The 25,748-nt window shown below is 38.4% G+C and overlaps 1 protein-coding gene across 1 annotated transcript in view; it reads left to right on the plus strand.

The window, feature by feature from the left end:
• The window catches only part of LOC137300549 (protein crumbs homolog 1-like), a 126,452-nt gene that overhangs the window by 52,274 nt on the left and 48,430 nt on the right, over window positions 1-25,748 (plus strand). Inside the window, exons 2-5 of the mRNA XM_067969685.1 lie at window positions 4,918-5,619; window positions 15,448-15,643; window positions 21,638-21,777; window positions 23,980-24,162. Coding sequence (XP_067825786.1) covers window positions 4,918-5,619; window positions 15,448-15,643; window positions 21,638-21,777; window positions 23,980-24,162 — 1,221 coding nt within the window. The remainder of the gene's footprint in view (window positions 1-4,917; window positions 5,620-15,447; window positions 15,644-21,637; window positions 21,778-23,979; window positions 24,163-25,748) is intronic.

The raw sequence follows: 25,748 nt of genomic DNA on the forward strand, positions 1-25,748 counted from the left end.
GGAGCCTCATTAGCCCATGCAAATCAGGATCCAATGACGTCAATAGGACCCTGATGCACCACATCTCATATGGTACTTGGCATTGAGCTGCCTAACCGACAGTCCTTAAAGGGACCGTTGCAGGCCGCTTGGGAAAAATTAACAGGTTTGTAAATGATTTTTGAAAGGGTCAGGGGGGAATGTTAATATTCTTCCTGGCTCCACAAAAATGAATCCCCATTATGCTCGACGCTCCATGGCTCTTCCCAGGATCACCTTCCACTCCTCTTAACTTACCTGGATCAGCTGGGCTCTTTGGTGGAATATTTGGCCCCCTCTGATCTGTGAGCTGCTCCAAATTTGCAAGCAGCTCACTGACAGCATGGTAATCTGGCCCGAAAATTGGTCAGGCCTTGGACCACTTGCCAGATGGGCGGCAGATGAGCATAGCAGTCACACGAAAATCCACCCCAATTGCTCTAAAATGACTCAAATAAACAAATGGCTAGATCATACAAGTAAAATTGCTTCCCCTGTAAGTACTCCCTCTGGTAAATCAACTCAAGTGTTAAATGTTAATTATCAGAATATAAACTTCTAGTGACACTAATCCTTCAGTGTGAACAATATCACCCATCAATGGCACTGTGAGAATAGGCTGTTAATGCCAGCATCGACAGCCACTGTAAGCACAAGAACGGACCCAAACATTTTAACACCTCCCCAGATAGTTCAGAGCAAATAAATAATGTTTTTTTTAAATGCTATCTCAGAATGATTTCAAGGCTGTGAGATAATCTTGTCGCATTGTTTAAATAACAGCTGTATAGTGCTTGTGTTTGAGCCTGGAAATTATCCTATGATATATTATTCTATAAATGTTTAATATGTTTGTATCAAATTCCTCTCTGCTAATTTAATGGAAGTGTTAATCAATTTTGTTTTAAATGGGATAGTGCTTCAGTTAAAATAGCAGAGAATGGAATTTGACAAGAATTTGTGAAGAGTTTGCATGATAATATCACATAGTATAATTTCCAGGCTTTGCTGTCATGATTCAGAACATCGTTTGACCCTTCCTGTGAGATTACTACCTTGTAAGCAATCCCAGTTATGTATTATTGTACATGTTACCCTTTGAGCAGTGTATTTGTTCATCATTCCAGCCAAGGCAAGATGGAAATATGGAGAGGGGGTTTCTGTTTTCTGTTGCAAAACACATGCAAAATAATAATTTTAAAAGGTTTTCCATGAATGATCAAATAAATATCACCATTGTAGCATCCTGAGACCAAGAGCTAATTTTATGAAATTGCACTTCCGGAAGGGTGCCTGGCCCACTGGGAGCACATTATCAGAAAATCACAGGCACACTGCTCACCATTTTTTATGCATATTAAGTTTTTAAAAATCTGAAACACATTTGAGCAGCATTACCTTTATTGAGCAAGATGATGATTTTACACCAAAATGTAAGTCAAAAATTCCCATCCAACACTAGGCATCATTTTGTATACATTCCTAATATGGTGCTGAAGCTTAGTCGCTGAGGATTGTACTTTGCATCAAGGACAGAAGGTTCACAAAACGGGTAAGATCATGAAAGGAAAGCACATTCTATTGATGTCACATAATCCTATGCATTACAATAAAGAGTACTGCCCACAGCCCCCCATTCATGTTCATAGAATAGAACTTTACAATGGCACATCGGGGGGGGGGGGGCGGTTCTGTACAAAACATCAACTCAGGCTATATCCTACGAGTAGTTTTAAAGCATTCTGCATGCTAAAAAGGATCAACAGAGACACACAAAATAAATGCACATTTAGAATTATGTGACAATTTTCAAATTACACATGAATTATAGAATTGTACTGTACCATGTTATATTCATCTTTAAATGAAGAACAAGTCTCTATCAATTGTCCTTCAAGTAAGTGAGTAATATCATATATTACATTTATTATATTTGTCTGCACTTAATTATGTTGCCAGGAACAAATGGTGAAAGGTTTTTTTTCCCAATCTCAGTGTTCCCTGGATACATTTACAAATATAATTAATTTCAATGTGCATTTCTGCTACTATACTCCCTGAAGGGATAAATTTAATTTTCACTTATAATGGGTTCTTCCAAATTTAAAGAACAGCAAATTCTTCAGTTAATTAACCTTTGCTTAAAACTAAACACTTGTGGATATAAAGTGAAACTCCAGTTATTTGGCAGTTCTTTGTTTACAACTTTAGATCCATTCCACAAAGAAATTCAAACATTGAAGGTTAAGGGGTTAATTGTCTTTATTTAAATATCATTGTACGGCCAGAGAAAACTAATTTGCAGTTTGCTGAGGTGCATCCAGCTGAAGATACAGAAAGTGCAATTTTTAGCTAATATACTTGACTAATATGACCTGGTGATGGAGTGTGCATGAGATTAGAGACTTATTTTAACTAGTTTAGTTTCAGAGAACAGTTTATTTGCAAACCTCACATACTGCAGATCTCCTTTCCCCTGTGGTTGTAGTGCATACTGTTTTTGCTATTGGGCATTATTACTGAAGGGTTAATTAATACAATCAGGAGGATGATCTTTGGATTGACATTTCTATGCAATTTCCTCCTCCTTTCCACCCTCCCTTCTCTATTGTGGCCGCTTGCCCTGATGGCTCATCCATCTTCCCTTTGCCAGGAGGATGGGTGAATGCTACTTAGGGATAGACCTTAATGAATTCTAAGACCGTTACCATCCTTTGTTGCAATGTCAGGTGGTGGGTTTGGTGCAAGGTGAGATGGCAAGCATTTGTACTGAAATTATAATGGACAGAACCAGATATTCTGTTTTTGCTGGTTCTTAAAGTCATTGCATCAAAGCTATAGCTCTACACTGTGCATGAGGCAGGCGAGCAGAGATTTTTGAAGCTTGAGGGCAGAGGGCAAGCACTTTGGAATGCTCCCTGACACAGGGAGACTGAAAACAGGTCAGGAACAGATCTGAGTAGTGAATGGCATGGGTATAGGAAATTAACTGCTGTAGTCCAAATTGTGAATCATATCAGCTATGAGAAATTGTACTTGGATATCTCAGGATAACTAGGAACTCAACTAGAGCATATTTTATTTTGAGGAATCATGAGGCAATAAATGTATTAACTATTTTTAATATTTAAACTTATTTAACTTACCCTATTTGAAAGATATCACAAATGGATTTTTAAAAATTATTTACAAGAATGGCCTACTCCACTATGGAGAAAAAAGCCTGGCAGCAAGTTTTCTTTTGAGTACTGGCTCTTTATATTAAACATCTTTTGACATATCCATTTTCAGAGACAGACACAATTTTAAAAAAAACTCTTGTAAAAACAAAATTTCTGCTTATAAAATGTATTACAACCATTGTGCAAGGTTTTGATGTGGAAACTTTCATGTGCACTTTCACTTAATAAGAAAGTTTCTCATCAATTACAGCCCGAGTTCTGCTGTTCAACTTGGCCCATTAAATTATACAGCACAGGAGGCCATTCGGCCCATCATGTCTGTGCTGGCTCTTTGAAAGAGCTATCCAATTAGTTCCACTCCCCTGCTCTTTCCTCATAACCCTACAAATTTCTAATTTTCAAGTATATATCCAATTCCCTTTTGAAAGTTACTATTGAATCTGCTTCCACCACCTTTTAAGGTGGGCATTCCACATCATAACAACTCGCTGCATAAAAAAATTCTCCTAATTCCATCCTGGATTTTTTGGGAATTACTTTAATTCTGTGTTCTCTGGTTACTGACCCTCCTGCCAGTGGAAACCATTTCTCCCCATCTACTCTTATCAAAACCCCTCATAATTTTGAACACCTCTATCAAATCCCTCCTTAACTTTCTCTGCTCCAAGGAGAACAACCCCAGCTTCTCTAGTCTCTCCACATAACTGAAGTCTCTCCACATAACTGAAGTCTCTCATGCCTGGTACCATTCTGTTACCCAGAATTGGACATGATACTATAGCTGAAGCCTAACCAGTAATTTATTAAAGTTTACCATAACTTTCTTGTTTTTGTACTCTATGCCTCTACTGATAAAGCCAAGGATCCCGTATGGTTTTTTTTAAAAACAGCTTCAGCAACTTGTCCTGCCACCTTCAAAGATTTGTGTATGTGAACCCCCAGGTGTCTCTGTTCCTGCACCCCCTTTAAAATTGTATCACTTAATTTATATTGCCTCTCCTAATTTTTCCTTCCAAAATGCATCACTTCACACTTATCTGCATTAAATTTCATCTGCCATGTGTCTGCCCATTTCACCAGTCTGTCTATGTCCCTCTGAAGCCTGCTACTATCTTCCTCACTGTTTACAATGATTACATTAAATGATGCATAATAAAGCATCTGTTTGTATTGTGCATTGCTCCTCCCTGCATCCCACTATTGGTAGCAGCGCCTCCTCCTACCTCAACCCCACTCCCTGGACCTCCTGCCCAAACCTCTCTATCCCTCTACTTCTCACACCACCTTTAAAAACCTTTTTAAAACCCATTTTTTTGACCAACATTTCAGTCACATCTCTTAGCTCTCCCACCATTGTTCTCCTCTCGGTAAAGCACCTTGGGATATTTCTCATGTTGAAGGCGCTATATAAATGCAGGTTGTTGTTATTATATATTGACTTTTCTCCTGTTGCCCATTAACTAACAACAGATTGTGATTGAATACTAGAAAATTACTTAAATTATCTAAATAAAACCTGGCATGATCAGCCTATCAGTGACAAAGAGTCACAAGAAGTTTGGAATATTAACTACTGTATGCCTGAATTGGCATTTTTAAAATTAATAAATCAAACCTGCAATATTACATTACTTTAACACAGTAAACTGGAGATTAATTTGATCTGACCAAATATAATGAAGAAATATTATTTATCATTTTCTTTTTTCTCACACAGGTAATTTATGTTCTACAAATGTCAACGAGTGCGCATCACAGCCATGCCAGAACAATGGGATTTGCATTGATGGTCTAACTAACTACACCTGCCAGTGTCCACAGGAGCCTGTGCTCTACGTGGGAAAGAACTGTGAACTACTGTTTGATGCCTGTTATTTTCAGCTATGCATGAATAATAGCACTTGTAACACTGCAGCAGGAAGTCTGCAATACACTTGCTCCTGCTTACCTGGCTTTACAGGTACTCAGTGCAGCGTAAATATAAATGAATGTGAGAGCAATCCTTGCCAAGGGCTTCATGTTGATTGCATAGATAGGGTGAATGGATATAGCTGCCAGTGTTCTCCAGGGTATGAAGGGGAAAACTGCACAACAGAAATCGATGAATGCCTTATCAACTCATGCAAGAACAATGGAACTTGTTTGGATGGGATTGGGAATTATAGCTGTGATTGTCAATCTGGTTACACAGGGATTAACTGTGAAACCGATATTGACGACTGCGCATCAAATCCTTGTTTGAATGGGGCTCTATGTGTTGAAGGGCTAAATGAATATAAATGTTTCTGTGTCCCTGGATACCAAGGGCCTAACTGTGAAATTGACATCAACGAATGTGCATCCAGACCATGCAGAAATGGGGCTACGTGCGTACATGATGTGGATCGATACTTGTGTCTTTGTCTTCTTGGCTACAAAGGTAATTTATGTTTCCTCTGCAGGACATGCAGTAAATTAAAGTAGAACAGTCATGCTGCTAATTTAGACAGATTTGACACATGCAAATTCTGCAGAATAAATTTAGCAAGTCTGCATAGAAATTGTATAGCATCAAGATTGGGGAATTAACACAAATTGGAATTAGAAATCTTCAACTTGTGTTAATTTCCAATGTTTACAGTTCTACTTTGGAGCAATAATGGTGATGTCATTTCATTACAGATGCCTCTCCAACATGACCTTTAGTATTTTGTAACAATGGTTCTGGATCTAGGATTCGATAGTCATTAATGCTTTTGTACAATGATTGAAACTCAAAAAAGAAATCAAAATATTTACTACTACAGTGGAGTTCCCTTCAAGGAACATTTTGTTCAGATCAACTTGCTAAATTATACTATTCCAATGGAGGAAAAAATATTTTCTCTCATTTGGCCTCCTCCCTATTGGCTATGCGTACTGGTCTCCACCAGGATGGGCAGCTAGACAACTGAATTCATTCTCATAATTTTTGATCCTGTTGGTCTGTAGCCAGCCAGTAGCAGCTGGTGAAATGCAACCTGTAGTAGTACCCCTGACAATTTCTCTTAGCTGGGCATCTTCCCTCTGGTCAATGATATGTTTGGAAATCTACTTGATGTCATCAACTTTCATTTGGGGGAAACCCAAATACAAGTGACAGTTGAAACTAGGATTCAAACTCTGATCTGCCAGGAAAAATGTATCACCACCAACGTTGGTATTGTATCAATCCTAAACAATTGGCAACATTCAGTTTTTTCAAATTATTTCATGAGCTGATCGTTCACATGTTTACTTTCCATACTGTGATTGAAAGGTCAAATTGCAATCACTTGACTCTGTCAACCTATAGTGATTAAATTAGGACTAAATACATACAGTGGTAGCCCATTTTCCCTTTCCTCCTCTCAGAAATGCTTTCTGGGCTCTACATTTCAGTACAAGTTTTATCTAAAGGAGACCTCCACCTATTACAAACTCTCAACTTAGCCACTGCATATTCCGTCAGCACCCTGACAGACTCGCTACCATCCACACTCACTACTGGTGGACATCTTCTGCAAACAAAATACTTCACATCAGAAAGGAATACCGACAGGTATTCCAAATGCATCTTCTACAAGTTGGTGGTGGAGCGACACTAGTACCAGAAGCTGTGGGTCACAATGGCCTATTCGGAAAATGTGTGGGGCACCCATTTGCTCATAAGTACAGCTGAATCCTAAGAGACATATAACCAATTTATGTGTTGTTGACTCATTCATCCCACAACTAAATCTGAACTAAACAGCTAACAAAAACATCATAGAATTTTAAAGCACAGAAAGAGACCATTCAGCCCTTCAACTGAAGCTGTCTACTCTAATCCCATTTTCTGCTCTTTCTCCATAACCTTTTATATTCTTCCTAAAGAAATTTATCCAATTCCCTTTTAAAATTATGTTATAGTCTCTACCTCAATAGCCACTTGCAGTAAAGCATTTCATGTTCTAATAACCCTATGCATGAAAAAATTACTTCCAGCTTCCCCTTTTGTTGTTCTAGTGATAATCTTGAGTTTATGCTCCCTTGTTACCTACTCACAAACCAGTGGAAATAATCTTACAGAATTTACTCTCTCACAATCTTTCATAATTTAATAATTTTCTATTAGATCCCCATAACCTTCTCTATTTTGGTGAAGCGCCACAACTTATTGAGCCTTTTTTTTGGAACTAGCAAATCTTTGCCTTGTCCTTTCCATAGCCCTGATAACTTTCTTATAATGGAGTGTCCAGAATTGCATGCAATACTTTAATTGTCTTGTACAAACTGAACGTTTGTTGCTCCTTGCTTTTATATTCAGCGTTTCTATGTATAAAATCCAGAATCCCATGGCCTTTTCTACCTACAATCTCACCTGCATGTCGAGATCTTTCTGTTCTTCCACTCTTTGCCATTTAGGGCATATCTCTTTTCACTATTCTTTTTCCTGAACTACATAATACTAACATTTCCCTGCACTGAAGTGTATCTACCACCTATATGCCCATACTGCTAAACAATTTATGTTCTCTCGTAATCTCTTGCATTCCTCCTTACAGTTTGCCATGCTCTCTAATTTGGTATCAGCACTAAACTTCAATATCATTCTTCTTGTGCCTTTGTCCAAATCATTCATATAAATATTAAAACTTAAGAATTGTGCAGCTTCCTTCTGGTGATATTCAACAGTGAGTGACTTTTAGTGCACTGACTGTTAAAATCAAATAATTGGGAAACATTTTATTGAGTGGTATAGTGTCACCAAAGTGTACCTCTCCAATTACTAACCTGTAAAGAGTTTTGCATGAAAATATACTAAATAACAATTCCTGTATGAACTTATCCTCAGCCCCAGTTTACAGATGCTTTCAAGATTGAAGTGCTGCCTCTGTACTCTGGTTATTGAAATACTTTTAGAAAATGAGAACAGTGGGCTACATCTTTAATCCTGTTAAGGCTTCTTCTGTCAAACCTAAGTCTAAAGTGCCATTGTTAAAGAAAGTACCTGCTGGTTGAATGGTGTAAGAATCTAATCATGGAAAGTCAATGAAGGGGGAGAAGAGAAAGTGAGGAGAATGAGGCACTGGGGTAGTGGTGGATACTTATGGTCTTTATATTCCTAATAAAATTAAACTCATGGTGGGAGAAGAGGTAGAATAGCTAGTTTAAGTATGCCTAGTGATGTATCATAGATAACCATGGTTTCCTGGAGTTTGCTTGATTGCCATTGGAAGTAAAAAAGGAAATTCATAATGGTTTGCTCGAAGTTGGCTACAAGTTTTTTGTTTCCTCTAGGAGTTAGCATTATTAGCAGTTAGGGACGGTGGTGCATGAGGTAATATAAGGTGAGCATGATTGGGCCCAATGATTTTCTTCACCTTTATGTTCTTCGGTAGTGAGAGAATAGTTTGCAATTGAAAACCTCATGGTAGTGGTACATCCATCAGACTCATGTAACACAATTCAAAATGGCAGCAGACATAGAGCTCTTGGATTTGGCTAATACAAACATTTTCAATTCTAGACCTTCTAAAATGAGGTTGAAACCAAAGAAAATAAAATCACACCACTATTCCATGAGCAAAACAGTTCCAGAACATTTCATACAGCAATGTGGCAAAATACTGAGTTGTGAATACATCATATAATTTTGGTGCAGAACCAAGTTTGTTTGTGTTCTACATCAGTCTGTGGAATTGGATGTTCACACAATCTAAAGCCCCAGTTCATGACCTGACTGATTCCTTGTTAGATAATTATGAATTAACTTCATAGGATCAGAAGAGATTTCTTACTGACTTATTTGTTTCAATAAAATGAGCAATCCTTGGCCACTAAAGGTCACCCACCTTTTTTCTGTCTTCTGTCTAAGCCAGCTAGTACAATATGAATAATATAGTGTGCAGAAATTTACAGCTAACCTTCTTCAACAGTGTACTGGAGAAGGTTTCATATTCAATAAGCTAATTCTACAATCATGAAGTCCTGAATACACTTTCAGAAAATACGTATGTGCCCAACATATTTTTTAGAAAGACCATGAACTCTAATTCACCATAATGAGTCATATTAAATGATATGCTTAAACTGAAGGAATAAACACAAGACATATTCTAGCTAGCCTTGCAATTGGTTTGAAGATTACTGATTACCAGTTTTCTACTATCTTGTTCCTCTTATGACAAATACAAACATTTGTAAAGTAAAAAAATATTTTTTCCCACATGCCCCTGTTCAAGCTTCCTTCGTGTTATTCTAATTTTTATCTGATGAGTGGGCAGTGGCATCAACCACATTTTAAAAATGATGTACCTTAAAATGGAATTCTCCCTAGGCAACTTCAACATGTTCACATACTTAAAGAAAATGCTTCATCCTCAGATTTCAAGAGTGACCTCTAATGTGCAATAGTTTAGATGCTTGGTTGCACTTAAGAGTTCTGAGTGATGTCACTGCTCTCACTACCAATTCTAGTCTAAAGTTGTTTCTACATTCACCCAATAAACTGTATAAATGGGTTGAAACCCCATTGATACTGTAGTTGCCATTATTTGCCAATACCAGACTACCCAACACATATCTATCGCCTGCAGAAATACAATGACTAACCCTCAGTTAAATGGCTTTCCAAAAAGAAATGTAGAATATGTGGTGCTGGAAATTAACACTGTATTGTTGTATTTATATAACGTTAGGGGCGAAAGTGCTAAAATAACTTTGGAGTTACTTGTGAAATTACAGTTTTATTGCACATTTCTGTAACCTGCAGTTACTGTATAGTTAGTATAGTTTCAGGAAAACATTGTGGCATATCTTGAAACTCAGCCAGTTCTGAGAGCACACTTCTGTGTAACAGTATTTCTGGTAATGGATTATATAGGTACGGGCACATATCCAGGACTGGAGGAAAGCAGAGCTCAGCCAGGCTAACAGTTTAAGGATATCCTAAAACATATTTGTAACAATTTTGAAAGAAAAAAACCCAAAATAATACAGAACAGTTCTTTAAAGACTGTAACCACTGTCACAAATGTGACTCCAAAAAACTTACTATTTCAAGGTGGGAAGATCAGGAGCTATAACTTCCCACCAGTCTTCCTTCTCCTATTTCTCCTCACAACCCAGCATTTTTTCTTCAAGTGCCAATTTGGGTCAGTTGGTAGCACTCGTTTCTGAAGATTGTGGGTTCAAGCTCCTCTCCAAGACAAAATCTAGGCTGACACTTCATTGCAGTATTCAGATAGTGCTGCATTGTCAGAGGTGCTGCTCTGGTGGTTCAGGTGAATGCTAAATATCCCATTGCACTGTTTGGAGAGCAAGGAACTCTTCTGATGCCCTGGCCAGCATTCTTCCCTCAACTAATACCACCAAAAAATAAGATTAATTGGTCATTTCATTTCGTGGTTGTTTGCAGAACATTGATGTGTGTATGTGACCTACATAACAACAGCCACTGCACTTCAAAGTAATCCATTGTACATGAAGTGAATTTGGTGTTTCTAAGAGATGTGAAACACTATATAAATAGAACTTCTTTCTTTCTTTTCTACCTCCTTTGAACCAGATAAGGTTGTATGTACTGAGAACCCATCCCACGAATACACAGTGGAGCAGATCACATATCACTATGAGAAATCTCCATGATTTATTCTTTGACTAAAAAGGATTTTTGAATTTTATGAGTCTGTCACATGCTGGCTACTCTGTTACTGCCACCAGCCTCAGTGTCTTTCATGGTGCTATTCCTGCATTTCTTTTGCTGTGCTTTGACCTTTTAAAAACATAAGACACTGTATCATCAGGCTAATCATATGCAGTTCCCATCTATTTAGCAGTACAAGGATCAAAGCAACAAGTTCTAACCCATTTGTAAACTCAGCTATATTAAACATACACATACACAGGCACAAATACGCACACACACGTGATGCCTATACCTAAAATAAAATGGAATTTTAAAAATTCTTCTATATCATAATTGCATAGAAAATATAATGACAATTATTATAAAGAAATAGTTTAGACCCAAACTAATTTGTTTTAAAGCTTTTAGAAAGTATCTGGATAGTAGTTATTCATGTAGAGTGGGGCAAGTATTATAATGCAGTAGATGAACTCATATTTCCAAATGGGGTCATCTGGACAGTATATTAAAATTACATAATAAATTGACAATTTGGACCAGATCACAACCTGAATTCCTTTGTTTTCAAATTATTTGATTCCTTTTTCAAAATATATGTTCAACTTTAGAAGTAGCAGCACTTTTAAAAAAAACACACCTTTATTGCTCAAGGGGGCAAAGGCAGATGTGAATTCCCATTGAAATTTTATAGATTCCTAAAATTTTCAAGTGGAAAAGTGATAAACACAAAACCACAATATTTGGATATCGGAATTGCTTTCTGTTCTTTGTTGAGGGTCAGCCTAACAAACTGAATCACACATTTTTAAGTTTTTACGTTTTGAATCACAAAGAATTTTTTTTATGTATACAATGAACAGATTCACATTTGAGTGGAGTCTTCCTTAAGAAAAATATACTATTAAAGCGCATTCACCTTTTCCCACCCACCATACAGAACCAATATGTCCACTGAATTAACAGTGTCGCAATGGCCAATAATGTGACTATAAAATACATCAACCGGACTAACAAGCTGCAGGATTCCTGTGTTAACAGTTCAAGGGGATAAAAGGGCAAAATTTTTGTAAAAGTTATTCTAATGCTACCTGCCCCATAAAATCTGTTTTCATTACATAATTTTGGCTCACATTTTTCCTATTCTGAGAAAAAAATAATCACCCATCCCTAATCTTCCCTCAATATAGTGAGCTAAACAGCACTTAGATTGTGTCCTTGTCGATAAGATTTTAATTGTGTTTTTCAGAAACATGTCAAAAAGCATTTCTTTCAAACAGTTTCTATCATTGTATATTTATAAGTTCTTAATGTAATAGAGGTATAAAAATATTAATTTTCATAAAGCACAATTATTGCATGACAGCTTGAAGAGGTAAACTTGGTGGTACTGGTGATTAAATGGTACTGTATTTGTAAAATTATTCTTCCTTTATGACCTCAGCTGACCGGATTTTTTTTAAAAACTCATTTCAATCGCAACCAAAGTGTCATGACCTGCGACACAGCCTGGAACATTCTTGTCTGGTATCTGTACAGTCCATGAATCACACTGAATAGTAAAAGCAGCTTTAGGACAACCTGCAACATCTCAAGTGAGAGACCTTAAGCCCACTTAAGCCCCAGGTTCCACTCATACCCTGGTACCGTGCTGCTTTACAGAGGGCTGACGCCATGAGTTATGTCTGACAGATGAGGCGGTGAAGCTAAAGCAGTTAGAGTATTATCAGCAGCCAAGGTTCAAGCACTCAGTTCCATTAGATTCTGAAGGAGTTCAATTCCGTGTAATTACTTGCAGCCATAAATGAAAGTTAAAACACGGTTGTTGACACTCCACAAATTCCAAAGTCATTACATTATTGGTGTATGCGAAAAAGAAATGCTGCAGATTTACTTACGGCTACCTCTCAGTTACTTATGCAAGTCATACCTATTTTTAATCCGACATTTTTTCCATATCTGTCAAAATTCACTGAAGTACATTCAATTCCACTTTCATTACAAAACACGGTTGATGCACACACATTAAAAGTAGTTCTGAGTGGGCACAAGGGTGGTGAATGTCAGAATTAATGTGCAATACCATGGATGGTAAGCAGTAGTGTCCTGTGACACTCAGTTCTCGATCTGACCACATTCAAAGGATAGGCACCAATGGAAGCTGTGTTTTCTCCTTGGAGAGGTGAGAGGAGCCTCAGTGGTTCCTGGCAAGTGCCGACAGGTGGCACCAGTAATAGTCTGGAAGCATGCCCTATGGTATCAATCCATGCAGATGAAGGGAATAAAAAATACTAAGGGGGAAAATTCACCAAACTGTCCCCATAAAAAATGAATTTAAAATAAAATAGTCCGAATGGAGAGGCTCATGGTGCAGTACATAGAATCACCAATATGTTCCACCATGACATGATAAACACAGGTTCTTTCACTGATTGTGCACATGACAGGTTCCTGTTTTTAGCCAGGCCAGCTCAAAGAAGTATGAGGAGCTAATTCAGAGTAAGCGAACATGGTTACACTTTATGAAACTATATATATTTTTAAATGATTATTGTACCATTAATTTTAAGGCAGTTGAGTCATGGCTGTTTTCTAGTGACAAATCTTCTGTTCAAGGATGAAGAATAAATGCACTTTAGAAATTAGCACAAATTTACCAAAGACAAATCTTATTAAATTATCTCATCAGACTCAAAATGATAGAAAACTAAACAAGTTGCATTGTTAATTGATTAAGTCTCCCTACAAGCCTTTCCTTGCAGTCAGGTAAAAGATGGGACCTCATGGGATCACAGCTAAGTGTGTGCGCATGGAATGATTGTTAGTGAGGAATTCTGATGACCTTTAGCCATGGCTAGTCATCATTTTCCTTCCGACATGCAGCCCAGACAAGAACAAAAACAACTGACTCTTGAAAAGTTTGAGATTCTTTGGTGGGCCAAAAAATACACATAAAAGATGAAGACAGAACCATTCACATGCAATTCTAATATGGTCACAAAGCTGACACTTTTCTGCCTGGTCAATAACCCTATAGTTGGTTTGGCTATTTACAGGCCTGATGACATGGAACGTTCTTGGTCTGTCCTCACTGATTGTATTTCGCACAATTTTACTGGCCCAGTGTATTAATACAATTGTATTCCTGACCAACGTTCTTAATTTTTTTCTATTTCACACATCCGATAATGGACCAGATTTAACAGAGAAACAAATAAGACTCAATTATTTACTGTTTACCATTTAGTCACCACACTTTGTCTGTGAATCTTGTGAATATCCTGCTGAACCCCAGTCATTAGTGTACATAGGAAAAGTTAGTGTGGCTTATTGCAGCACTGGATGATGTGGTGAAACCATTATATTTCATGTTAAAGACTACTAGCTACAGTGAAAGTGATTATGTGCGATAACATACACTGTCAGTCACTATGAGTTGGTGAAGGTATACTATCAACAAAACTTCCCTGAATGGATAAACAGATGAGACTCATTGTCATATCGTATTTACCATGTCTTCTGAATCCTGAGTTATGCTGCATTTTCCATTAAATGCTGCCACCAGTGGCAGTCCTGATTGTGGTGCTACTGCCTCCTAAGAAGTGAAGAACCACCTGAACAGATGGTTTTCTCCTGCAGTGCCAGAGTCACAGCTGTACTACCTGCCATTTTTGTGGCCATGTGCAGGACCAACATTAGGTCCGCTCAAGGAGCAGCAGTGTGGCTTCAGTTTTGTGGCCTGTACAGTCTTTCCCCATTCATCAGGGAAAGTGCAGCAGCCAGAATTAAAAGTCATGATTTGCAGCTTCTAAACCCCACAACATAAATAGGTACAAATTGCACAGCATTAGGAGCCCTAGTATAATACAGAACTGCTTCAACTAGATGTAAGTTTGTGAGATGAAGATAAGTATCGGAAGAGTTTAAAATTTATAATAGATTTCAGACAAGCAAACACGATAGGAAATGCTGCATGGTGCAGGCACAAATAGAGCATTTTTCCAAATGTGAAGGATAATTTCATTGAAGTTTCTGAGTAATGACGGGCAACTTCTATGAGTAGACGTGGAAATGTCTCTGTTGATCTGTAATGAAGCCTTTCGAAGGTGTTTATGGGCTCATTAATCTGCTCAATCAACAATAATTTAAAATTTTGCAAAATTCACAAACACTGTCCATTTCCCTTGTTTCAGTCTTTTGCTGCGTTTCTTAAACCATTGAGGGTTGCTGTGGCATTTAGAGACTAAACTTAAAAAAGAAATCAGATTTAAATTAGAATTTATTCCAAAAATACAAATCAATGATACAGACTGTCACCATGGTAAACTGTTTGGATTCTGACTGCAGGAATAACATAAGCAGTGCAGGTTGAGGTTCAGCTGATACCTATATTAGCTAGTGCTGGAATTCTAGGCGACTCCCAAAGAAAATTCTTCACCTGTTCTTTTTTACTTACCTGTTTCCCTCTCATTATCTCATTTCCTTTCTTTCATTTTATTATAAAAGGACCTATTTTCCAAACCTTGGATTACTTTCTGTAAAGATATCCTCCTACTGAAAATCAAAAGTAGAAGTACAGGATTGTGTTTAAAATCTACATTTGTCTTTTAATTTCCTAAGGTCTGAACTGTGAAGTTGAAATAAATGAATGCGAGTCTAGCCCCTGTCAGAATGGTGCTACGTGTAATGACAACATTGCATTCCATGACTGTACCTGTGCTTCTGGTTTTGAGGGAGTTGACTGCGAGACAGATATCGATGAATGTGCCAGCAATCCATGTATCAACAGAGGAACATGCAAGGACATGATCAATAGGTAAGGAACACAGTGCATTGCTTCCTTATTACAACATTGGCACTAATGATTGTATTTTCTTACCAAAAGGTGGACTTCACAGGATGGTCATTCTAATGTGCATCAAGGTCATCACAGATCCATTACTGTATCACACCTGGAGCCATTTTTGAGTTGAAGGAAAGTCAATCAGTGACATAGATACAAACTTTGTAGAAGGGGGAAGTGAATCCTCTGAAGAAGAAAAAAAAGCAATAATTCTGAGGGGAACAGTTAAACATTTTTATTCATTCACAAACTATCTAGAAATATTTTTGACACCCTCAGTAATTGAGATGATTTTAGACCAATAATTTGCTTGCAGCATCTCATTACCTCTACTGGCAATTCAACCTCACATCTGGAATTAATGAGAAATGTTTATGTCCATGTTTTAATTTTTCAATTCTAATTTTTTGTCAAATTTGAAGTTTTGACTAAATAGTTAGAATTAAACAATATCTCAAAAGAAGTGAAGAAAAACTGAACTACTGAAACCCTTCTGAAAACTAAATGGGGTGGAGAGAAAAATAAATGAAATAAATAATTGATTACACACAATGCAAGGTAGGGAGATCAGTAAACACAAACCTAGTGTTTCAAGGGCAGAGTTTACAACACAGTGGGAGAGAGATAATGTTATGGTATGATCTTATTTTTGAAACAAAGATGGGATCATCTATTGTGTAACAATGGCTCTTGAAGATTCTTTTCTTTAAGACAGGATATGGGTATCAACGATAAGATGCTTTTAAAAAAAATTCTCATGCATAAAATCCCCAGAAATTAACTTTTAGTTATATCATAATTCTTAAGTGGATTGTTTCAAATTTTTGATTTAAATTACAATCTTATTGCATGGATTAATTACTTGAAGAATGCATCATGCCTGAACCTAGGTACAGTAAAAACTCCCTTGCCAAGAATGGTTTGGAAATTCACAAGAGCAGCATTGTTGGACTGTAATGTTTCCTCGTTCCCTCTAGAGCATGTCATCTCTGTCCACTCCTCCTCCTGAGGAACTACCTTGTGGGGAATTGTACGAGGGAACCTATGTCCCACCCACCTCATGGGGTTTGTACATCAGTCTGGCATGGTATCTTGCAACGGGTAATAAGGAGATGAGTGACTGCGGCAGCTACTTAAAACAGTTATCATTATCATTTCTTGTTGATCTTCAAGCTAGCAGAGAGTTATGCTGCATTTTTGAAAAGAATTCTATTTATGAAGAGTTGAATGTGGCGCAATCTTCTTGTATGGGAGGAAAAAAAAGTGAAAATTCCCACGTGTTTTTTGTTGCAGGGTCATACACGAGTAACGCAGTGACATGTTTCAATGCAATTTGCATCATCGCAATGTTGTGTTCGGAAAACAACAGCTTGCATTTGTACAGTGCTCATCACATATAAAGAAACACCTTGGAATTCTTCACCTGGAGGAAAAAGGTGTGCACTTGACAGAAAAAAGGAGGAAATGTAGGAGGGCATATCAAAAGTAGGATCAAACAAACTTCTAAAGGTAGCAAGTGAAAGTGGTGTTGGCAGCTTTCCGAGGACAGGGGTAAGGCAATGACCAGCCTCTGATTGTGCAGCAGAAAGCAACAGGTAATCTGGAAATGTGGGGAGGGACATACAGATAGAGAAAACCACTCAGGTAGAGTTGGTGAGGCCTAGGAAGATTTAAAAATGAGGACAAGGATCTTAAAATCAATTTTCTAGGTCATGATAGGTATGAGGTACTTTGTGCAGAGGGGGTCATGAATGTAGGCTGAGTGTTATAAAAGTCAATTCTAGAAATAAAGAGGATGTGGATTAGGGAGTCAGCACTGGTGGGAGAGATAGGAGTGTAAGCAGCAAAATTTCACTGGAACATTGCAGTCTGGGTGATTGATTATGGCAGCTATACAAGTTGATGGAGGCATGTAGGTATTGGTGGAAGTCACAAAAGATGGCTTCAGTTTTGCTGATGTTGAGCTGACAGATATTCTGATGACATCTCGTTTTCTAAATGCCATCAAATCCTGGACTGATGACTTTCTTCAGGCCTTGATGTCAGACAGGTGATCAGGAAGTATAATATCAGTCTTGGGGGTTGATGGTAGTGATAGAGAGTTAGAGTTCAGTGTTGTTTCATACCTGCTAACGTGTTGCTTACAGCTCCTGCCACCAACACGTTGAATAGGAAATGACAAAGGATGGAGCTCTGGGTACACCAGAAGTTACTGTATGGACATAATGGACTGCATAGTGATAGATATGAACGGAACCATGAGAGGGCAGTGACATACAGATGGACCACTGAAGAGAATAGAATGGTCAACAGCAAAGGCGGCAGGTGGCTCGTGGCTCATCAAGGACAAGGGGTGACTCAGAGCTATAGGCCCTATCACACAGGACATCTTTGGTGTCTTTGTCCAAGGTGGTCTTGATGCTGAGGGTAGAACGGAGAGAATCAAACAAGGGGCCATGAGAGAAGTGAACATGTAATTGGGTGGTAATGATGGGTTCAAAGACTTTTAAGAAAAAGGCTGGGTTAACGATAGGGTAATAGTCAGAAAAAAAAGTGTTTAGGGTGGACTTTTGAGGAGAGGTGATGATGCCATAAAAAAAAGTTTGCCACACACATTAATAAAGATAGTGCTCCTTTAATATTGCAAAAGTTCATACAGAAGATTCCTTGTGAACTCAGTTAAAACTTGTCAGACAACAACCTTATTGGAAACTGGCACTTTCTGGTTTGTAAGCTGGAAATTTCAGGTGAAACAGTCTCCTTAAAGTGCAATATTTGACAAGTATTTCCTAGTCCGGCTGTTGAGTTTGTAGTAATATAACATTTCCATTTTTGGGCCCCTAGAAATTTGGGATATTTGCTCCCAGATTTCTAGTTGTATATGCCTGTACAGACAGAAACTGAGACAATTATAGTACTGCACTCAATAGGAGGCAGCTGTGACTTGGCAGCAACATCTGATAGAATGCACAGGTGCTCCAGCCCTCTGTGCTATGGAGTGGTAGAACATGAGCCTGCACCTCTGATTCCCCACATAAGATCCAACTTCAGCCATGGCAACAGGAAAGTTGACAAACAGAGGCTGGTAGGTTCCCAACAGCAAGGAAGGGAAAGTTAGAAAGAGGGATCCTCTAATACTTCTCCTTGTGGTTGGCTGAAGAGGTATGGTTCAGGGAACAGGTTACCTACCTGCCCTCTTGGCTATTGGCATGTCCCCAGAATTAAGGGAAGAAAAATCAATTTAAAATGGGAAAGGAAAGGACAAGCCTGGTGATTTTTCACGTCTTACCTTTTCAACTGCTATTCTCATTTCCACCCCTAGGTGGTGGCACAGTTTGTAACTTAAAACATTTGTACCTTGGTACTAGTTCTTTCAACATACTCAGAGGCCTCCTTGTAAACAGGCAACAGAAGAATTTATTTTCTTTCTATTACACCAATAGATAGTTATTATTGTGAATTAATAAATTGCAGGCCTACATAACGACGACAGGGTGCTTCATGGAACTCCTCCGGATACTTTAAAATTTTCTCGGTGTTAAAATATATTGGAGTGCCTGAGTACTGATTAATATATATGGCAGAAAGATGGACTATATCATAGGCATCTGATATGCAAATCGAATAACATTGGGGAAAGGTTTTCCATGGTTGCTAGGTGCTAACAACATCATCAATATAGCAGGAAGACTTTCCACAGTCACTATTTCGAACAAAATCATAAAAGCAATCTAAAATAACACTAGAAATAGCAATTACAAGGAAATCTTCTCACCATGCTGATGATGTTAGCAACACATAGAACTACAGGAAATCTACCTCATTTCTTGCTTTGACAGGTTTTTAAATAATATTTAAAGGGTAGTCTTGATCAAAAATATTTAACCTTTTTTTGCTCATTTCCTAAACACTTGGATACGATGACGTATTTCATGTCAAAACATCTCCTCGCATCATTTTTGAGAAATCTCACCCTGAGAAAAATGATGGAAGGCTGTTTTCCATCCCCAAACTTAAAAGTAATATCTCATGCATTATATAGTTTAAAGTAAGCACAGTGATGTATATGCACCACATGAAGAAGAGCAACAAGAATATATATTGGTTGAATCATTCTTCATTAATGAGCCAAAATTTGGCTCCATCTGGAGTGTAAGTGTTAAAATGCCCATCTTAACAAATTTAAAAAGAGAATTTCTTAGGAGTTGCGCACAGGACAGTTTCCACAGCTCCCAAGTCCAGTATTGCTCATATCCAATTGGATAAGAAGGGGTGTGGATTGGCCAGAGGGCCAGTTGTTGCTGTTTTCACCTTGAATTACGAGGGTAAGGAATCAACATCAAGGTTCATCGATCAAGTGGACATTTCCTGAAGCTATGTCTGGTTGCTCCATTGGCAAGAATCACTAACTCCTCAATGAGTCAGCTGAGGTAAAGATTCCATTATAGTCTGAGGTCCTCAGAATGCATCAAGCGACATCTTTTAGCTCAGTTCATGAGTTTATAATCCCAATGGTTTATATGGCAACAGGGAACTGGAGTTCTGCATAAATTCTACTATGACAAAAAGGGAAAGAGATTATTTTCACTTCACAAAGTGAATTACTTTGAGTGCAGAGACTGCTACATAGGCAAATGTGGTTATCATTCTACACCACAACATCCTACAAATAGCAATGAGATGAATGGCCAATAAGCTTGTTTTTTGGTGATATTTGTTGAGGGTTGAATATTGCCAAAGATACCAGGAGAACTTTCTGCTCTTTGAAGACTGACAGCAATTGTATTTTTAATGCTGTCATAGATGCAATGTGGATCACAACAGTCGCACTATCACATTTGGGTAGGATAGTGCTTTATTAGTGAATTAGCCAGCTTTTGATCCAAATGGTAAGCACTGGGTAGTTCAGTGGGCTATGCTAGACTGAGGTGCAGGAGATCCTGAATTTGAAACTCAACAGGATAATATCCTAGGATATGGGGAGAAAGCAGGATGCTGCTCGCAGTGCTTACTATATGGTCATTGTATCAGTGCTTGGACATACCTGGCTGTTTAGCAATGGAACTTGGAATCAACTTCGCACTGAAAAGACATTGGTGTCTAACTGAGACTGATGTGGCTTTTCTCTATTTTGCCATATGGTCACACTTTTCAATCATTATTGTATAACATTCTTGATTGAACTCATATACTGCATCCCACATCTATCGGCACAGCTGCAGTAATATTGCAATCTGGGCAGCATTTTCCTTGGACTTGGAGCTGCAGGGCAATTGTTAATCCTCCAAATATCAATTTTTGTTTAAGTAATAGACTCTACTGTAGAACTAAATACAGTACCACAGACCATTTCTTAATTCAGAACAAACAATCTTTGAGAAAACAGAAGGATTGGAATTCCACTGTGCAATATTTGTAATGTATTAATTAACATGCTCATATTAGATACCTCTGGGTAACATGTAAGTGAGTTGAAACTTTGAAACAGTGACCAGAGGAATTTCACAAACATGTTAACTAATACATTACAAAAACTGCACACTGGAACTTCAATTCCAAAAAGACTAAGTTTCCTCTACCACACAGCGCATTATTCCTGAACCAAAAAGCCAATGAGTGAATCTGCTCTCAGGCATGTGACAATATGCTCCTAAGCAGCCAGTAAGTGGCACATGAAATTGGCTCAGCTAGCCTCTTCCCCTCCATCCCAAATTTTCCTTTATTGATGGGCCTGACAACATTTGGAAACTCAGTGTGGGGAACTGAATGCACAAATCTACATCTGTGATGTAGTACATGAGGATACTAGGATACTGTACCAAAGGATCAGCCATTCACTCATTACAAATAAAATAAAATGCTTAAAGCCTTAAAATCACCCCTAATCTTCATTTGAATTCTATGTCCCTTTCCTCTATTTGCTGAAATTGAGAATCAAAACTCACATGCTCCATTTTCTTTCTGTAGTTACATGTGTAACTGCACTGATACAGGATTTCTAGGCACTAACTGTGAGATAGACATCTTGGAGTGTGCGTCCGATCCCTGTGCTAACAACGCCACTTGTCTGGAAGGAGTGAAGGACTACACTTGCCGCTGCTGGGCTGGTGAGTATGCACCAGAGGAAGCAAAGGGCAGTAGGTGGGGAAAATCAAACCTACAGAAACACCGATTCTATCTACATCTTTTCCAGAAAGCTAGCAATCAAGTAACATTGTTGACTTTCCAATTATCTACAGAGGTTTTCCTGTAAAAATCACCGTCAAACCTTGTTGAATAACAACCTTCCTGTATACTGACAAGTAATCCGTTTGTTCGAGGATTTTCTCGTTTCAAACGTGCAAAGTGCTCCATCAAGCAGCGCAGTCAAAAACTAGTTTGTTTTTTGTATCTTCACACTCTTCCCCTGGATTGGAAGGATTCGCAGGCTGATTAACAGCCTGACAGGCTGCAACTTCCAGGGCCATAACCATCAATAGGGTGGTTAGTCCTATACGATGAGGGGGCCACCCACACCCAGCAGACATGAGTGTCGTGCTGAATGTCAACTCAGAATTCAGAGTCAGAACTCAGTCTCCACTTGTCGAGTCTGTCTGGAGTGGGTTTCGAAACCTGCACATTCTGACTCAGAGGCGGGAATGCTACTACTAAGCCAAAAGCTTGCTTCCTGTCAAGAATTGATAGAAGAGATCAAAAGTTAGTTGAGGGTAGTTTCTAATTCAATTCAAATACAAACAGAAAATGCTAAAAAAAAACACAACAGGCTCATCAACATCTGAAGAGAAAAGAGAGGGTGACATTTTAAGTAAAGGTAGTATTCACTCTTTATTTAAATTTCCAACATTTGTAGTGTTTTGGACTCTTCAGTCTTGAAAGGAAAAGAAAGCAATGAGAGAAAGAAAGAACTTGCATTTATATAGTGCCTTTCATGACCTCAAAACATCCCAAAGCAGTTCACAGCCAAAGAAGTATTTTTGAAATGAAGTCACTGTTGTCATGTAAGAAACCCAGCAACCAATTTTCTCAAAGCAAGGTCCCATGAACAGCAATGAGATAAATGACCAGATAATCTGTTCTAGTGATGTTGCCCGTGAAATCTTTTAGGTCCACATGAGAGAGCAGATAGGGCCTCAGTTCACAGAGGGGACCGTGTAGAGGTATATAAAATACTAAACGGTATAGAAAAGGTAAATCTGGAGAACAGTCCTAAGTTAAAACTTGTATACAAGACAAGGGGACAGATACAATCTGATTTAGAGATGGATAAGAAATTGACTGAAGGGTAGAAAACAATGGGTACTTAATGGGGGATTACTGATTGGTGTCCCAGAGCTCAGTGGGCTTGGGACCACTACTATTTCTAGTTTACATCAATGACTTGGATTTAGAAAAGCAATGTAAATTGGTCAAAGTTGCAGATGATACCAAACTAGGACACTCAACATGTTCAGCCAGTGCACAGCAGCAAACAACAGACTCAACAGAATGCTGAACTACCTAACCAAAATAATAGAAGTTATAGGCAGTCATAATAAAACTGTACAGTGCTCTAGTTAGACCACACTTTTAGCACTGTGTACAATTCTGGTTGTCCTGAAACAAGGGAGACATTTAAGTGCCGGAGCCAGTGCATAGAAGAACCATGATGCTGATGATTAATGTCAAAAAGCCCAAGTTATGAGGAAAGGCCGGAAAAATCTTCCACATAGAGTAGTGGAGGTGAAGACCCTGGAATCATTCAGAAAACAATTAGATGTAGCTATGGGGAAACTGTAGGGTCTTTCTGGATGAATGAAGTAAGATGGACAAATCATCCATAATTATCCTGTGATCTTGTAAAAGGCTGATCAGGCATCAGGAAGATTAATTAATACTAAAAATATCTTCTGGGTAGGGTAGTGGAGGCAAAGGTTCTATGAATCATTCAAGAGGTTGTTTTGTGCTGTCATGGATGGAAGGGAGAGAGCACCATAGGTTTCTATGATAAAGTTGAGCTGGAAAGGGCCACCTGGCTTCATCCTCCATACTCATCTTTATGATCTCTCGTTTCTCTCAATGTTAGTCTTGGAGTCGACCATGCTGCTAATGGCCCATACGGCCTTATTTATTTTAGTTCTGAACTGCTACTGTTAATTGCTGAGTAAATAATGTTGCTTTAGTACTAACTGTTTTCAGTACCATGTGATGAGCAACCAACAAAGCTGGCAGCGGTGCTTGGATTAGCCCTAGCAGGGTTGTAAGTCCACTAAATGTTATGAATTATTATAATATAAGCATCTAATGTTTGTGATTTGTATCCATTTCAACAGGTTATGCTGGACCACACTGTGAAGTTGATATCAATGAATGCATCATGGAGCCTTGTATGAATAATGGCACATGTGTGGAACGTTCCGATCAAGAATTTTATGGCAATCTCCCACAATTCAAGTCTACTTTCAGTTATGCTGATGCATCTGGCTACATTTGCATTTGTCAGATTGGTTTTACAGGTCAGCCAAAAATTGAACACTGAAAATCAAAAGTTCAGGTTTAGAAGTGCTGTGGAATAGAGCAAAAGCATACAGCTCCTTGTCTGCTCTCACTACATTGGGAGCTGCAAGTGAATTTGCTTGCAAATCTGAGGAGGGGCCTTATTTTAATGCTCAGCTCTCAAAACCTCCTCTTACAGGTAGAGGGAAAAATACCAAGCGGGGGCAGGGGGAATGCATTTCATTGCTATCTCTCCTAAACACCCTAGAAGAACTTGCAGTATGCAGACAAATTTATATGTGGTTTTATTTTTAAAGCCTGGTCGGAATAAAAAGGAGCTGGCCCATAGCAGTTTCTCTGTTACCAGCTATAAAACTAATATTTCAGGCTTTAAATGCCAGAACAGTTTCACCCCCTTAAAAATAATAAACCCTTGTAGTATCGATAGAATGAAGATCTTCCAAACTCATTCATGATTTCACCAGTGGTGAGTTATGCAGCCTCCTTACTCATGGGGAAAAATAAGTAATATTCAAATTGCCTGCTAATTAATCTCAATGAACATTAATTTAATCTATATATTTTACCAGAAGAATATTGCCTCTCTGTTATTTTGGGAAATTATCTTTACAAGTGGAGTCTGCAGAATTTTAGGGTAGGACAATGGTCTATTATTCTACCTTTTGCACTCACTGACAATACTACACCTTACTGCCTTTGTTACTATGCTGTAGTTGCCTTGTAAATTGTTTCACAGTGAGATCACTAAACCAGCACAGGGATCTACCTGACCCAGTGCTGAGGTTGCCAAAACGAAACACATTTATAGAGATAGGAAGGGTTCAGGTCTGAATAATGTTCTAATATAATCTATAAGCCAGGCTTAAATGGGAAATTTTTCTCAACAGTAAATATTTATTCGTATATTCACTTAAAATGCAGATTTCTTGGCCGATAGTGTCATTTCTCAGGGTTGGGCTCTCAGGTCAGTTTTAAATCACAGCTCCTGCCATTTCCTATTGAACCAGTTCAGAATGAATAGGCCAGTGCACTTTACTGACATCACTAGAGTAGCCCAGCAGCGAGACCCCACTCAAAAGATTTCTGTGTAGGTATGAAAACTGACATTTATACAAAACCATCAAGCAAAATTCTGGTGAAACTATTATTGGTGGGGTACACTGAACGAAAGGTACTGCTTTTGGATTTTCCTCCCCTTTAAGTGGGGGTCTTGGAAATTTCTGAAATAAAAGTGAGACACCAAGGGGTAAATTTTAACCCCCAAGAACAGGTGGGTCGGGGGCGGGTGGGCATTGAAAATTCCAAGTTTTCAGAGCGTGACCACATCCCGGTGCCAACTCGCCCACTTCTGGGTTTAACCCAGGCAGATGTGTCTGCGTGTGGAGGGCAGACACCAGGAAGTCCCACCCCCACTTAAAGCCGGTGGGATGATACTTAAAAGGGCATTGAGACACTTAATATTTTGTGTATTGGAATAATAAAATGAATTTAACTTTACCTCTTCAGGTTTCCCATCACTTCCCATTCACGTCACATGAAAGCAGGAGGGAAGAGCCGGATCCGTGAGGCGAGTGCCTTTATTGCA

This window comes from Heptranchias perlo, chromosome 31 (assembly GCF_035084215.1).
Source record: "Heptranchias perlo isolate sHepPer1 chromosome 31, sHepPer1.hap1, whole genome shotgun sequence".
Lineage (NCBI taxonomy): Eukaryota > Metazoa > Chordata > Chondrichthyes > Hexanchiformes > Hexanchidae > Heptranchias > Heptranchias perlo.